This window comes from Apis cerana, linkage group LG2, assembly GCF_029169275.1.
Source record: "Apis cerana isolate GH-2021 linkage group LG2, AcerK_1.0, whole genome shotgun sequence".
In the NCBI taxonomy this organism is placed as follows: Eukaryota; Metazoa; Arthropoda; class Insecta; order Hymenoptera; family Apidae; genus Apis; species Apis cerana.
Window position 1 is genome coordinate 7757468 of NC_083853.1, and position 13768 is coordinate 7771235.

General features: G+C 28.1%; 1 protein-coding gene and 1 long non-coding RNA gene across 3 annotated transcripts; both read left to right on the plus strand.

Moving 5' to 3' along the window:
* Positions 1-228: 228 nt before the first annotated feature.
* On the plus strand, positions 229-1642 carry LOC107996707 (charged multivesicular body protein 6). 2 transcript variants are annotated; one of them, XM_017054879.3, is made up of 4 exons: positions 229-434; positions 511-620; positions 702-1108; positions 1197-1642. In XM_017054879.3, exons 1-4 carry the CDS (start codon positions 369-371, stop codon positions 1241-1243), a joined length of 630 nt encoding a protein of 209 aa, XP_016910368.1. In that variant the 5' UTR covers positions 229-368; the 3' UTR covers positions 1244-1642. The 2 variants fall into 2 exon arrangements, with proteins under 2 accessions (XP_016910368.1, XP_061926940.1); XM_062070956.1 differs by having other exon boundaries at positions 702-1642.
* A 6752-nt stretch (positions 1643-8394) lies between these two features.
* LOC133665662 (uncharacterized) lies at positions 8395-13300 on the plus strand. The gene is made up of 2 exons (XR_009828801.1): positions 8395-11853; positions 12246-13300. It is a non-coding gene; the product is annotated as an uncharacterized LOC133665662 (long non-coding RNA).
* Positions 13301-13768: the final 468 nt, after the last annotated feature.

Here is a 13768-nt window from a genome sequence, read left to right on the forward strand (position 1 = left end):
ATAAAATTGCACAATTATTTTACTTTTTTATTTGAAAATATAAATACATTAAAATAAAAAAATAAGAAATTAATTTATTGTTTATCAATTGGATTTTTTACGAAACTAAATTTTTATTTTTATTGCTAAATTTCATAATAAAAAAAAAAACTATTTTTTCAATAATATAATGAATATTAATATTTTCTTGCAATATTTATATTTGTATTTTGTTCGAGAACTATCGATAAATCGATTAAGGAAGATGGCGTCAACCATGGTACATTTCGTTATCACTGTTTCAAGTGATACGTCAAATGTGACATGAGTTTTCTTTTAAGTACTATATGACAATTTAATTAATAACGTTGTCCATCATTTAAATCGAAATGGGTATTTTTTTTGCAAAGAAAAAACCACCAAGTCGTGTCACAGAACAAGATAAGGCTATTTTAGTATGTTTCATAAATTTTCTAACCTCAACTGTTTTTATTTTCGACATAAATTAAGAGATCTTAAATATTTTTACAGCAATTAAAACAAACTAGAGATAAAATCAAACAATATCAACGAAGAATTGAGCAAAATCTTGAGAAAGAACGATTACTTGCGAAAAAACTTATACAAAATAAGCAAAGAGAGTTAATATCAGATTTTTGTATTTATATTTATATTTGATATAATGATTTTATAATTTTATTAAATATAATACATTTTTTTAGACGAGCTTTACTTCTTTTACGAAAAAAGAAGTTCCAAGAACAAATATTATCAAAGACTGATGGACAGCTAGAAAATCTTGAACACATGGTACATGATTTAGAATTTGCACAAGTAGAATTAAGAGTTGTAGATGGCTTAAAAGTAGGCAATGCTGCATTGAAAAAACTACATGATTTATTGTCTATTGATGAAATTGAAAAAATCATGGATGAAACTAAAGAAGGCATTGAAAAACAAAAAGAAATTGATGATATATTGTCAGGAGAACTTACTGAAAATGATGAGACTGAAATTGAAGCAGAACTTGATGTTTTGTTAGCAGCAGAGATCGCAGAAAAGGCACCAAATGTAACAAAGGATATAATACTACTAGAAATACCCGAAGAATTACCAGAAAAGAAAGAAGGTAAAATCTTTCCGTTATCAGATTTAAATTATTATTCTCTACATATAAACATATTCAATTTTTATTTTTCTTTTTTATTATGTTCCAGAACGGAGAAAACAAAAAATACAAGAAGCTATTGCTCTGGAAGCATAAAAAGTGATAATTATCAGTATTTTATTGCATCGACACATTGCGCAGAGATCTCTGTATATATGTACAGTACATTGAATATAAGATTCTGTGCGAATAATTCTCATTCAAAGAGTGTAATTAAGGAAATGGAAACTTACATTTTATTAGCAAGGTGATCTTTAAATACTAAAAACTATCATTATTATTATAAAGTGTGTACATGTGATTTTAATACAGCAGATGAAAATTTCGATACAATGAATACATAATATCTCTTTTATAAATTACATATGTCATATATGTTTCAAAATTTTAATTATATTTATACTATCTTGTAATGTTATCTTTTTATCTTATTATTGGTCTCTCTTATATGTAGTTATATAAAAACTGCAAGGAATTAAAATTGTTTAATAAATACTTTATTTACAATATGATTATATCCAAATCTAAAAATTAATATATTAATAATTAATTATTTCTTAAGTTTCTTACTATTTAATTATTTGACTATTAAAAATACATTTTTTATATTAAAGATTAAGACTTCGTAATTTTAAAAGAAAAACATTACTGAAATACGTTTATCTTCATTCATACTCGTGCAAAAACAAATGTAAACAGTAGTAAATAGTAGAACAGATAAGATAAAATTTTAGGAATCAACGCCATCTCTAGAGTGCCATAAATGAAATAAATATAAATAAGGAAAACAAATAATTGAATAAAGATAGAAGAAATAGAGCTAATTTAAGGAACTAGCGCCATCTCTTGAGTGGTCAAATATGATACTTTAATTCTTACGGAACTCGAAAGATGGCACCACCAATCAACTTTACTCTCTCTTTGTCCTTCTTCTTTTATTTCTTTTCCTTGTTTACATGAGTTTCATTTGCGGCACTCTAGAGATGGCGCTAATTTCCACATTTTTATCCTATCTCTATCCTTTTCTTAGTATTCGCTCTTCTTGTTATGTGCTCAGGAGACGATTCTGATTTAACTTATTGATTAAAAATAAAATTCATAGTATCTATTTAAACCAATTGTTATATGATGTAAATATATATATCTTATACATTTATTTTTGCATATTCTATATATCACAGATATATAAAATTGATTATTTATTTTTATATAAAACTTGATCACTTACTTTTTTTTTTTTTGTTTCTTTTTATCAATTTCATTGATTGAACTGAATATATTTCGTTCATTAACTGCTCTAAAATTAAATAACAAAACAATTTCGTTCTATTATTTTATCTGTTATAATTTTTATTTTATATTATAGTTTTAAAGTATATATATAAATAGAAGGTCACACGTGACGAATTAGTGTAAATTATTCAAAGAGTGATAAGATAACTACCAAGAAATTTTTAAATACACTTTCTTGTCTACAAAAAACTTTACATATATTTATTTTACATTTTTAATTTTAAATATAATATAATCGATAGTTATCTATTAAATTTATCAATCTTATCATATCACATGAAGATTAAAGTTAATCAATTTTTATAATTTTATAATAAAAAAATATATAAATATTTAATTTTATTAATTTAAATTTATAAAAGAAAATTATAAAATTGTCCTATTAGATAGAAGACATTCTATTATAATATAATTTGACTTGTGCTTTATTCTGCTTAATTTACATAATTAAACAAACATTTTCTCGCTCTACGTATTAAATATCATGCAGGTCATCTATGTGGCCTCAAAATTTTTTCTTCTATTACATGATGTTTTCAAGATTACTAGTATGGTAGTTTTCAAAATTTATTGAACCATTTGATCATTTCGATATTAATTCAAATATTAATTATGTCATAGATAGCAAATTATTTAAATAATATATCATTTATCATATAAGTAATATATATTTATCACATAAATCAATTAAAAATTGTTTTGTTTGATCTAAAATCTTACAAATTATAAAAATCATATCAATTAAAAATTAAAGTCTTTAATGTAGATAAAAACAAAAAAGCTTTTGAATTTAATTTATCAAATTACATCATATTTATAATAAATAATTTATAAATGATCCACATGATTCATATTACGTAATATGTATTTTAATATTTTTTTAACTATATGCCAAACATTTTTAATCATGTCACGAATTCATTCTTTGTTTAACAGACGATCACCTTTAGTTTTAATAATATTTGCATCTCGTGCCTTGTACCGAACAACGTCAACGTGCAACGATTTTGTCAGATCCAATGATGATTGTACGATAGAAAACATCGCTTGAATATGTAAGTTGATCTGTCGAATCCAGATAAGACCAGCTTACAATCCCAATAACGACGTACAAATTGTTTTAATAAATTATATGAAATGGCACTTATGAAATGGCTTTATATCGGTTAAACGATCAACACGATTTCAGGTATATAATCTCAATATAATTCCATCGATCATGTATTATAATAATCAATATCAATTACTTATCAACGTATTAATCGAATACTTAAGCAGGATACATTTCTAATTAATGTGTCAATTACAATGTTAATTATCATTTCTTAATATAAATTTTAAATCAATAGCTTTTATCGAAGACTAAAAAAAAATCTTTAATCAATTTACCACGATCTTTGTACTGTATAATATCAGTAGAATATTTTTTTTTAAATATTTGTTTCCTCGACTAGACTTAGCCATTTTCATAATTAGCCATTTTATATTCACGTTTATTTAATTTCATTTATTAATTTTTAATTATATCTTGATCTCGCAAAAGTTATTATTTCATTACTTCGTTCCTGTTTTCCTTAAAATACTTTATTTTTAAATTGTTACAATATCATTATAAAATAAACTAGTAATTCTTCATTGATAATTCGTAATTCTATATAAAATTAGACACTTTCATAACGAAATATATATATTTAGTATTATTCGATATCATTTATAATTATTCAATATTTTCGTCGAAACAATGATGCAATAATTAATAAGAATATAATCTATTTCCAAATTAATCATTTCTTGACATATCTTCCGTCCTCTTCTTCGAAAAATTAACATCTTTCAGAAATAAAAAAAAAAAAGAAAAAACAAATTTCAAGGTACCATTAAACCAGGAAAGCAAGCAAAAAATTAACTTGTGTACAAATATTACGAACGAAGATATATTTCGCAACGATTATAAATTAAATACTGATCGAATGTTGCGTTGTTCAATCATATGAAAAATCTATTAATCCAAACATTCAACGTTCGAGAGAAATGTTTTATATTCATAAAATACAGATAAAAATATTCAACGTCAAATAAATTCCATTTATATGGAATGATGACACAAGACAAGATAAAAATTACGCGAATCCTAAAGTTTCAAGAAGACCAAATCGTTCTTCGAAGATCAGAAAAATCGGAAAATGTGGAACACAATTGCAATCGACTAACATTTCAGCAATATTATCAATGATTCACGTTCAAATTATGTGACCACGATCCTAGTGGCAAATTACAGGAAGTATCACAGTCTTCTGATATTTAAAATGACGGCTCTGCTTATGGATCAGCGATTCCGTATTTAAAACCGGATGGCCTTCGTGGAACAAGAGGGACGAAGAGAAAGGAAGAACGGCCAAGGAACGGGATTCGTTGACTAACCTCGGATCATGAAATCTTTTCTTTTTCTTTCCCTTGTGTCCAATATTATTGCTCTCCTTATCTACTATTATCCGGATATTACAGTAAGTTCAACGATTCGTGATCGATTAATAGACGAATCGAACGACACTGAGCGTTGCATAATGTGATACGCGAAATATTTTCACTTTATGTCAGATTATGTACTTTTTCATAATGGATTGTATTATCGATGAGTGGAGAATTCTTTCGATAATTAGCATAGACTATTATGCACAATCGATATAATATTTTTATAAATTTCTTGTGCAATAAGAATTATATTGTGATAAATTATCCTAAATGTTTAATAATAATATTAACGACATTTTTTTATAAGTTAATAAATTTTCTTGTGTGATAGTAATAAATTTGATAAAGATTCATAGGTACAAGTACAATTTTATAAATTACATCTGAGATTGAAGAATTATCTTTATTCAGCATTAAATTTTAAAATTAGTGCAACAGATACACTTATGTTATTAATTAACAAATTATTGTGCAAGAAAATTCTATATTCGAACATTGCTGAACAATTATTTCGAAAAGATATAATTTAATGATATAATATATCAATTAATTGGAAAATTTGAAACCAATTTAAAACTTGTTACTTCGATAAGTAACAAGTATTGACTTCGTTTCAATTCTCAACAAATATAAATTGAAACGAGTGAGAACTGGATAATGATCGATTAGAAATACAATTGGCGATGATGCAAATGGCTTAAATAAGATTCAGATTCGTTTATCTTCTATCACATTCTAAAAAAAACTTTCGCGTTTGACAATTTTCGTACCAAAAATATTGTTATCTCACGGAGATTGTTATCTTTTATACCGCGACGTAATTTCTAGAATGTCTCCCGATGATTTCATCGTCTAAAAATGATCCTAGCTGTGTTCTCTCCTCCAAGACCAAACTGGGAATTACTCGCGAATATCGATCTTGTTATTTAGCGTCGATTTTAGATGTTAGCAACAGCATTATCATGCCACGTGGTGCGAGAAATATGTTGCGAGGAACAAATTAGACGCAATTTCGAAGAGGATTTCGTCTAGATAACGAGAAGTTTTGCCACTTGATTTACGACTTTAAATATAACATTTTTGATTGTTGCTTTATTCGCAAATAATGACGCGGTATCTTCACATTCGGAAATACAGAATCAATTTTTGTTCTTCTTTCAACAATTTCGTTGATTAAAATTTTATCGATTTGAAGCGCTTCCAATAAATTTATAAAAAAATTATTCGCCCTGTTTCAAACGAGAGCTACTCTCATAAAAGATTATAAAGAAGGGAAAAATGATAATTTGTAATGGTTAGTTTATAATTTAAACGAAAGTTTCAACAAAAAAATTATCATTGGATTTTATTTCCGTTCAAGTAGATTTAATAAATCTGTATCACTTAGATACTTAGATAGAAACTATTTCCTTAAAGATTTTTTTTTTACAAAATCGTTGCGTCGAATATTTCGCGGACGAGAGAGAAAAAATATATCTTATCTCAGCGGGAATATCGCAGATAAAACATTAGGACGACACCTTTATCTCCGGCGTATTACGTGACGCCTCGCAGGTTATGATATTTTCGTTCGTTTCGGTGTCTCTTTTTATTGTTCTCATTAAATACTTCTTATCAAAGTATAAATAAATACCCCCTATTGCGATATTAAACTTCTACTTCTTGCAATTCTTGTGACGAATGCGAAAATTTCTTCATCTCTTACCTTTTTTGAAATTAATACTTTCTAATGAATATATTCTATTTTTCATTAATTTGGAAATATATGAAGTATTATTCCTTCGAATGAAATTTTAAACACGTGTAATTTCTTTCGAAAATTCATCATTACGTCTATATAAATTTTTATAATATTCGCTTTAACAAAAATTAATTTTGTTATTAAATACAGAATTATAATTCCTGAAACTTCCCCATGATAAGAAAATATTTTTATCTTTGGCATATAAAAATTAACATTAATGATAATACAGATGATATAAATATCGAAAAAAAGCAAGAGAAATATTTGGAATTTCAATACTTAATATTACATATGACGATAGGTATTCTTAGGATATAAAGAATCAATATAAAGAATTCAATTAAAAATAGAAATATTTAAAAAAGTTTTATACATTTATACATCAATTTAATGCAATTTCAAAATCAAATAATCTCTGTTAAATTTCACTCTGTGTTGCGCTAACTCGTTAAAGTCAAGTTCGAGATAAATATTTTCGATTTCCTTCGAGGCTTTCATCGAGGGTTGATACTACTACGTTATTTCCAAAATAAACATATCAATGCGAAACACACGCAACCTCTGTTCCAATCAAATCTCTTTCTCTTTCGCGTACATTCCATCCTCCCTCCGTGACTTCTTCTCGAAACAACGATCCGTCTTGCAATAATAGCAACAACGCGCCAATCAGCTTAAATTGGCCGATGCATCGATTTGCATACATTGATTTACCTTCGTTTCCACCATCGGATTTACATTGAATCGCTTCTAAACCTATCCCTCTTGATTTCAACTACGAGATACCTCCTCTTATACAATGTGTAACAGTACCATGCGCAGATTATGATCCTCGAAGATTGCGGAAGTGCCATGGGAGAGAAATAAAAATTTCGTTTCACGATGATGCATCTTTCATAACAGTGTTATTTTATTATGATTTTTCTTGTCGCTTTTTTCTTCTTCTCGTTATCCTTCGAAATTGTTCGCGATTAAATTTCACATATATTGATAATTTTCATGGATTGAAAATTAAGGAGTATCATACGCATAATGATGACAATAAATTAAGAAAAATCGAGAAGAACATCAATCGTGATCTTCCTCAGGGAAATATTATTATTTCATTGATTTCTGTATGAAATAATCGATAAAATTGGTGCTCAGAATTATTCTATAAATTAATCTAAAAAATAAAATTCGATTTTAGGCTTGATTTCATAATCTTTCAAAAAAATTTATGTTAAAGACGTAAGTGGGCAATAAATGTATTTAAATGTATTTAATAGTAGTTTATCTACTTTTGTCCTTGAATGTTTAATATATAATTGCAAAATATTTTTCGAACAGATATAAAAAATAGCTGAATATTTTGTTTCGAATGTTAAGTAAGTAAAAGGGAAAATAAAAAATTTAATGTGCTTCCAGTCATTGCCAAAAATATATATGTTTTTTCTCTCACGAATAACATTCCTTTTTTTCAAAAAAAAAACAAATTTAATAAATCATTAAAAATTATTCTTTCAAAGAAAAATACATTTTAAAATAAAATAGATGATTAGGGATATTAAACGATACCAGGAAAGTTAAAAGTTTGTGAACAATTGTATCGAGGATTATTAAGTAAAGAGAAAGCATCATTTTACAGTTAGTAATTTTAAAGGAGTGGTCGTTAAAGAATACCATTATTGAATCTAGTAAAGGAAAAGAGAGATAAAAGATTTCAGTCAAGGGGAAAATGCTTTAATTGGGCAGAAGAACAATGGCGTGAGGCGTTGTATACTGACGGATTAAAGTGAGTCATACCCATATACAAGGTGAGACATCTGTCACGACTAAGTGTAAGAAGTTTTAACCAGTTCTATAAAAGTTCTATAGAAACTTTATATGAAATAGAATAAGTTTTTATTTATCATATTATTCTTTTTTTTTCAATTTTCAAAAATATCCAAACAATTGCTTTATTAGAAAAAGTAACAATTAAATCAAACAATTAGATCTTACAATGTTAAGATACTATAATATAGATTTCTCAAGAAATTTATTATCGCATCTTATTCAAAATACAGGAAACAATATTTCACAGTTGATGGCAACACGTTCCGATACGTATCTTCAAGCCCATTCAAATTATAATTCAATAAAATTTGAACAATAACACTTCTTTAAGTGCATTGACCTTTTAGACCGTTATCCTTTTGTTTCATCCGATGCACTTTTCCTCAATGGTACGTCTTCTTCGATTTGTTTTCAATTCAATATTTTATTTACAACGTAATAATAAATTGCATCGAATTAAGTTACAGAGCTGGTTGATTCATCGTATAACTGGCCACCGATGTGCGAAACAAGATACACCGGTGAGATTTTACAAATAGAACGAGACACGAAACAGCCATTTCGTCCCGAGAACGTTAATTGTACCGTTGCTTTGAACGAGGCCTGAGACGATGTGGAGCGAACAACAACTGCTCATTTCTCTCTTCATTTCAGATACATACATACGCTCTTCGTGTATTTTTCCTTTCTTTTTCCTCTCCTCTCTCTTTTTTATTCTTTTTTTTTTTTATTGTTCACGATCTCGGCAAACGAGAAACAAATATCTCGATATCTTTCGTCGCAATAAGATGGCACAGGTCAACTGAGAAGTGGTAATAGACGATAAATTGAAATTAATGCCTCCGCTCTTGGCCGTGCTTCAATGTTGTTTCAATGTTGCACACGAACGTAGAAATAGAGCCGGATTAACGCAAAGTCGTTTCTTTATCTCCCGTGACTTTGTTTGCAGTTTCAGATAATATTTCGAGCTTCGTTCGAGAGATATAACGATCGGTTAAAAAATTATTGTCAATAAAAATGAAATGAATCATATATTTGCAAATATTTGTATACCGTGCACGAGGTGTTTGAAAAAATAGAAAAAAAATGTGAATAAATAGTAGAATAAAAAAAAATTTTTCTTGGGAGGGGGGAAAGAATTATCGTATCCAATTTATCGAATGAGTAAATTTCTTAATAAGAGACTGTTGTGGTTTTTTGTTATTATTTCGTGAAACGATAAAATACAAAATATTATTTTTGAAGAATCATGTTCAATTTACTCGATGCACAAATTTTTTTTTAGTATATTATAGAAGATTATATATTTTACACGTTCTTTAATGTTACTCCTTTTATTTAAGTATTATAATAAAATCTGGGATATTCCGTGAAACTTGAAATTGATCGAACGTATCAAACATTGTGTGTGTATATAAGAAAAGTTTTCATGTTAGTTCAACTTTTAAACTATCCTTGACCCCTTGTTCATTATTTAAGTTTTTATTCGAATATGCATTCGTGTTAGTAAATATTTGAAAAGAACACGCGTATATTAAATTTCGAAAGATCAAAGGACATCATATTTTCTGTTTTCATAATATAATTAATTATGATGTAAAAGTGCGTATAACTATATTTTATTGCGTCGGATGATGAAATATATCGAGTTTCTGAAAACCGTCTATCTTCATCGAATTTTGCGAAGTCAGTTAGTTATATCTTTCATTTTAACTAAGCAGTAAGTGGTTCCAAACGATCAAAGTTAGATACATGTCGCTAAAGGTTTCTATTTCACATGTATTCAAATACATGTATATCGAAACGTAATGGGAGCCGAGATTTAAATTCTGTAATTTTTATTACATTTGTGCATTTCTATTACATGTGTACACGTGTATTACAAAGATATTCTGATGATATAAAGATATAAATGAAATACAAGGTACCTCACGTGATATTTACCTTTTGGATGATTCTGAAATAATCCAGGTCTTTCTGGAAACTTTTCAAAATTTTGTATTCCTACTTATCTCTATAATATTGAATTATGTAAATTAAGAAAAAAAAATTGAAAATTATTCAATTAATATGATCGGGATAAGAGATAATTTGTAAACCGTGTAAAATATCCAATAATAACAATGAAGGAATCAATTTGTAGATACAGTTATTTGTATGATTCAAAAAATCTGAGAAAAAAAATATATGAATCTCAATATCAATAAACAATCATAATAAAGCTCATAATAAAACTTTTTTTTTTATAAACATTTACACAAGTGTGTCATTAATGAATTGACGCAAATCGTACATTCTCAAATTACGTTGTTTCATATTCTTTATCGTACATGAATTTTTTATTCTATCATTATATTGATTCAGCTAAATAATTTAGTTATTAGCAAAATGTCGCGATAAAAGAATAAACTCACTTTATATTAAAATAAAAAAAAAATTACTAAACTTACGTTTATTAAATATTTGTGTGCAATTGGTACATCTTACAAAATTTTTATATAACCCTTGTACAAGTAATTCCCAAGAATAAATCTTGTAACTATTAATTACAATTATTAATAAAATCATATATTGAATATCAAGAAACAAACGAGCATAGATGCCAACATCTCAACTACTATAATTTATTTCTTCTAATACCGCAATATAATCTTTCCATAAAAATTTAAATTATTCCAACGAAAAAGATACTACTACTCATACTTCTTTACGTACATTTAATTATTCCTCAATAAGGGACAACCATGAATCTACAAATCCATCAAGAAATTACTCATATTCTCCATAATTTAATCCGACCTCGTTACACCACCAATCCACCATCTGACGTCGCAAAATCGCGAAGATCACGAAACAACAACAACACAACTTTTCATGGAAATCGCGCAGTTACACATAATTCCATCAACAAACGTACGCTACGTCTCATAGCCGAACGAAATTCAACGAATTCAGACGAAATCGAAAAAAAAAAGAAATGACTCGTCCATGAAGTGTATCGCTACGTTCAAGAACCGGGTTCCCCACACACCGAATGAAAGCAACGTCTGCGCTCGCATCAATGACACGCGCTATACTCTCGCCGCTATACTCTCGGCCCGGTAAAACTGGCTGCCGTGGGTTAGACAGCGTGCAGAAGCGAGAATCGCGTCAGTCCGCGGCGAGTTCTCCGTGTGGGAGCTGCGCTCTCTTGGTGTCGTCGTGCGAGGGTTGTTTGCGATCGAACGCGCACAGATCGATCTCCCGTTTCACAGAGGAGCAGCGAAAGCTTGTATCGCGTAAACGGCAGGACGAGTGAATTGATCTTCAGTTTTGTGAAAGGAACAGTGAAAATAAAGAACCGTCAAGACGCAGCGTGTCGATAGCCACATTCAGTCCAGAGGTAGGTGCCGGACATTGTTTCTGCCTCTCACGAACCTCGTTCAGAGTACTCATGACAGAAACTCGATCTCGAATTTAATTTAACTTTTTGCGTATCGTTGATCGCCTCTTTTATACGCGAATTGCATCGAAGATTTTTTGGTAATGTTGTATGGTAATTTTTAGCAGATATGGTAGATTGTGAATGTATGCGAAAAGTATTTTGGTTGCTTGTATATGTATTTTATTTTACTTATTGATATCTGCTGAAAATATATTCCTTTTTATAATTTTTTTATAAAAAGGAGAAACTTCTGTAATTAGGGTATTACTTAAGGTGATACATTTGATCTAAACTATATTATTTCTTATTTGATCACTTAAACCTATTTAATTTATTTTATTTTATTTAAGGTATGAAAAATTCATTGTTAAGAAAGTCCATGGAAATATTAAAATGAACAATTCTCGCGAAACAAACGACTGAACAGCTTGACTATTGAAAACACTTTCTAAAAAGGCAAAGCTATTTATACGTTTACCAATAATCGTTTCCCTCTATGAAGAGACAGATAAGAAAAAGAATTAATAATCGTAATTGTGATAAAACGGATCGATAGGAAATATTGATTTATCAGTCATTGATCCGGATACGGGTAAATCGATCGTTCTAAACAGGAATTAAAAATATCATGGACATATATCGCCATGATAAACAGGGACGCACGCTTGAAAGTGGTCAAACAGGATTTTCATGGTACTATAATTTTTCGCCGATGTTGCCAATTATCACGATATACACAATGTATCTGAAAATCGTGGTGATTTATTTCGCGAATTAATGAAATACTCGATATCGTCAAACCTGTATCATTACTTATGCTGCGATTAAAAAAAAAAAAAATAGAAAAAAAATTTTTTTTACATCGAAGAATATTCCAACGAATAATGTATAAAAAATGGGAAACATTTCTGATTCTGAGGGCGTGAATCGATACAATATGAATGCATAATCGTGATTGGTCGTAGACACGGAAATATTTCAATTGCAAAATGGCTAATTAGCAATCTTGAACATATTTTTTTTCATATATACCTTGTTTTTACCATTTTTCCAATGAAATAACTGGCTCATAAATATTATTGTTCTTTTTTTTTCTTGCAGAAACTATCTATCTGTCTATCTTAAAAATTATTATTAACATGGTTACATATGGTTTGATTGAATGCACGTGATTATTGGCGCATCTCTTGTGTCTCACGTGTCTTTAATTAGGAATATACCACGAACATGACGCATCTTTGATTTTATTGAATAAAAAAAAAAGAGAATGGAGAAGATGCTGAAAAAATAGATAGTTTCGATAGAAGTTCTAAAGATGAAACTTCAAATTTTAGAATGCCATTAGAAACGTGATATATTATTTAACTTGATTTCTGATAAGTTGGATAAATTATCTGCAAATTTACATTACTTTCTATTTCTTGTTTCCTTTTCTTATTACAATAGCTTAGTATTTAATTTTCTTATTACTAATTATTATTATTTTAAAAAATAAATTCAAGCTCTAATATTAAGATTATGTTTAAGAAAATTTATAGAAATAATATCTATTTGAAATTCAATATTTTAAAATATATTATTGTTCCGTTTTTGAGATATCAATTGTCGAAGAGATTATCCTTTGTTATTGTTGTTCTATAATCCGATGTTGATAATTTTGGAGTATTCCAGGAAATTTGTGAAACATGTTCGTGCTTATTGTGTTTACAAATTCAAACGTGAAAGTCAGGAAAAGCGTTTATTCTAGGGTCTATTCAAATTCTATTTGTAGTTTAAATTGTTAGAAGAATATCTGATACCTATAGCGAATATTGATTCCTTTTTCACATTACTTTTTCTTTTATTAAAAATTATCAAAAATTATATTTGATAG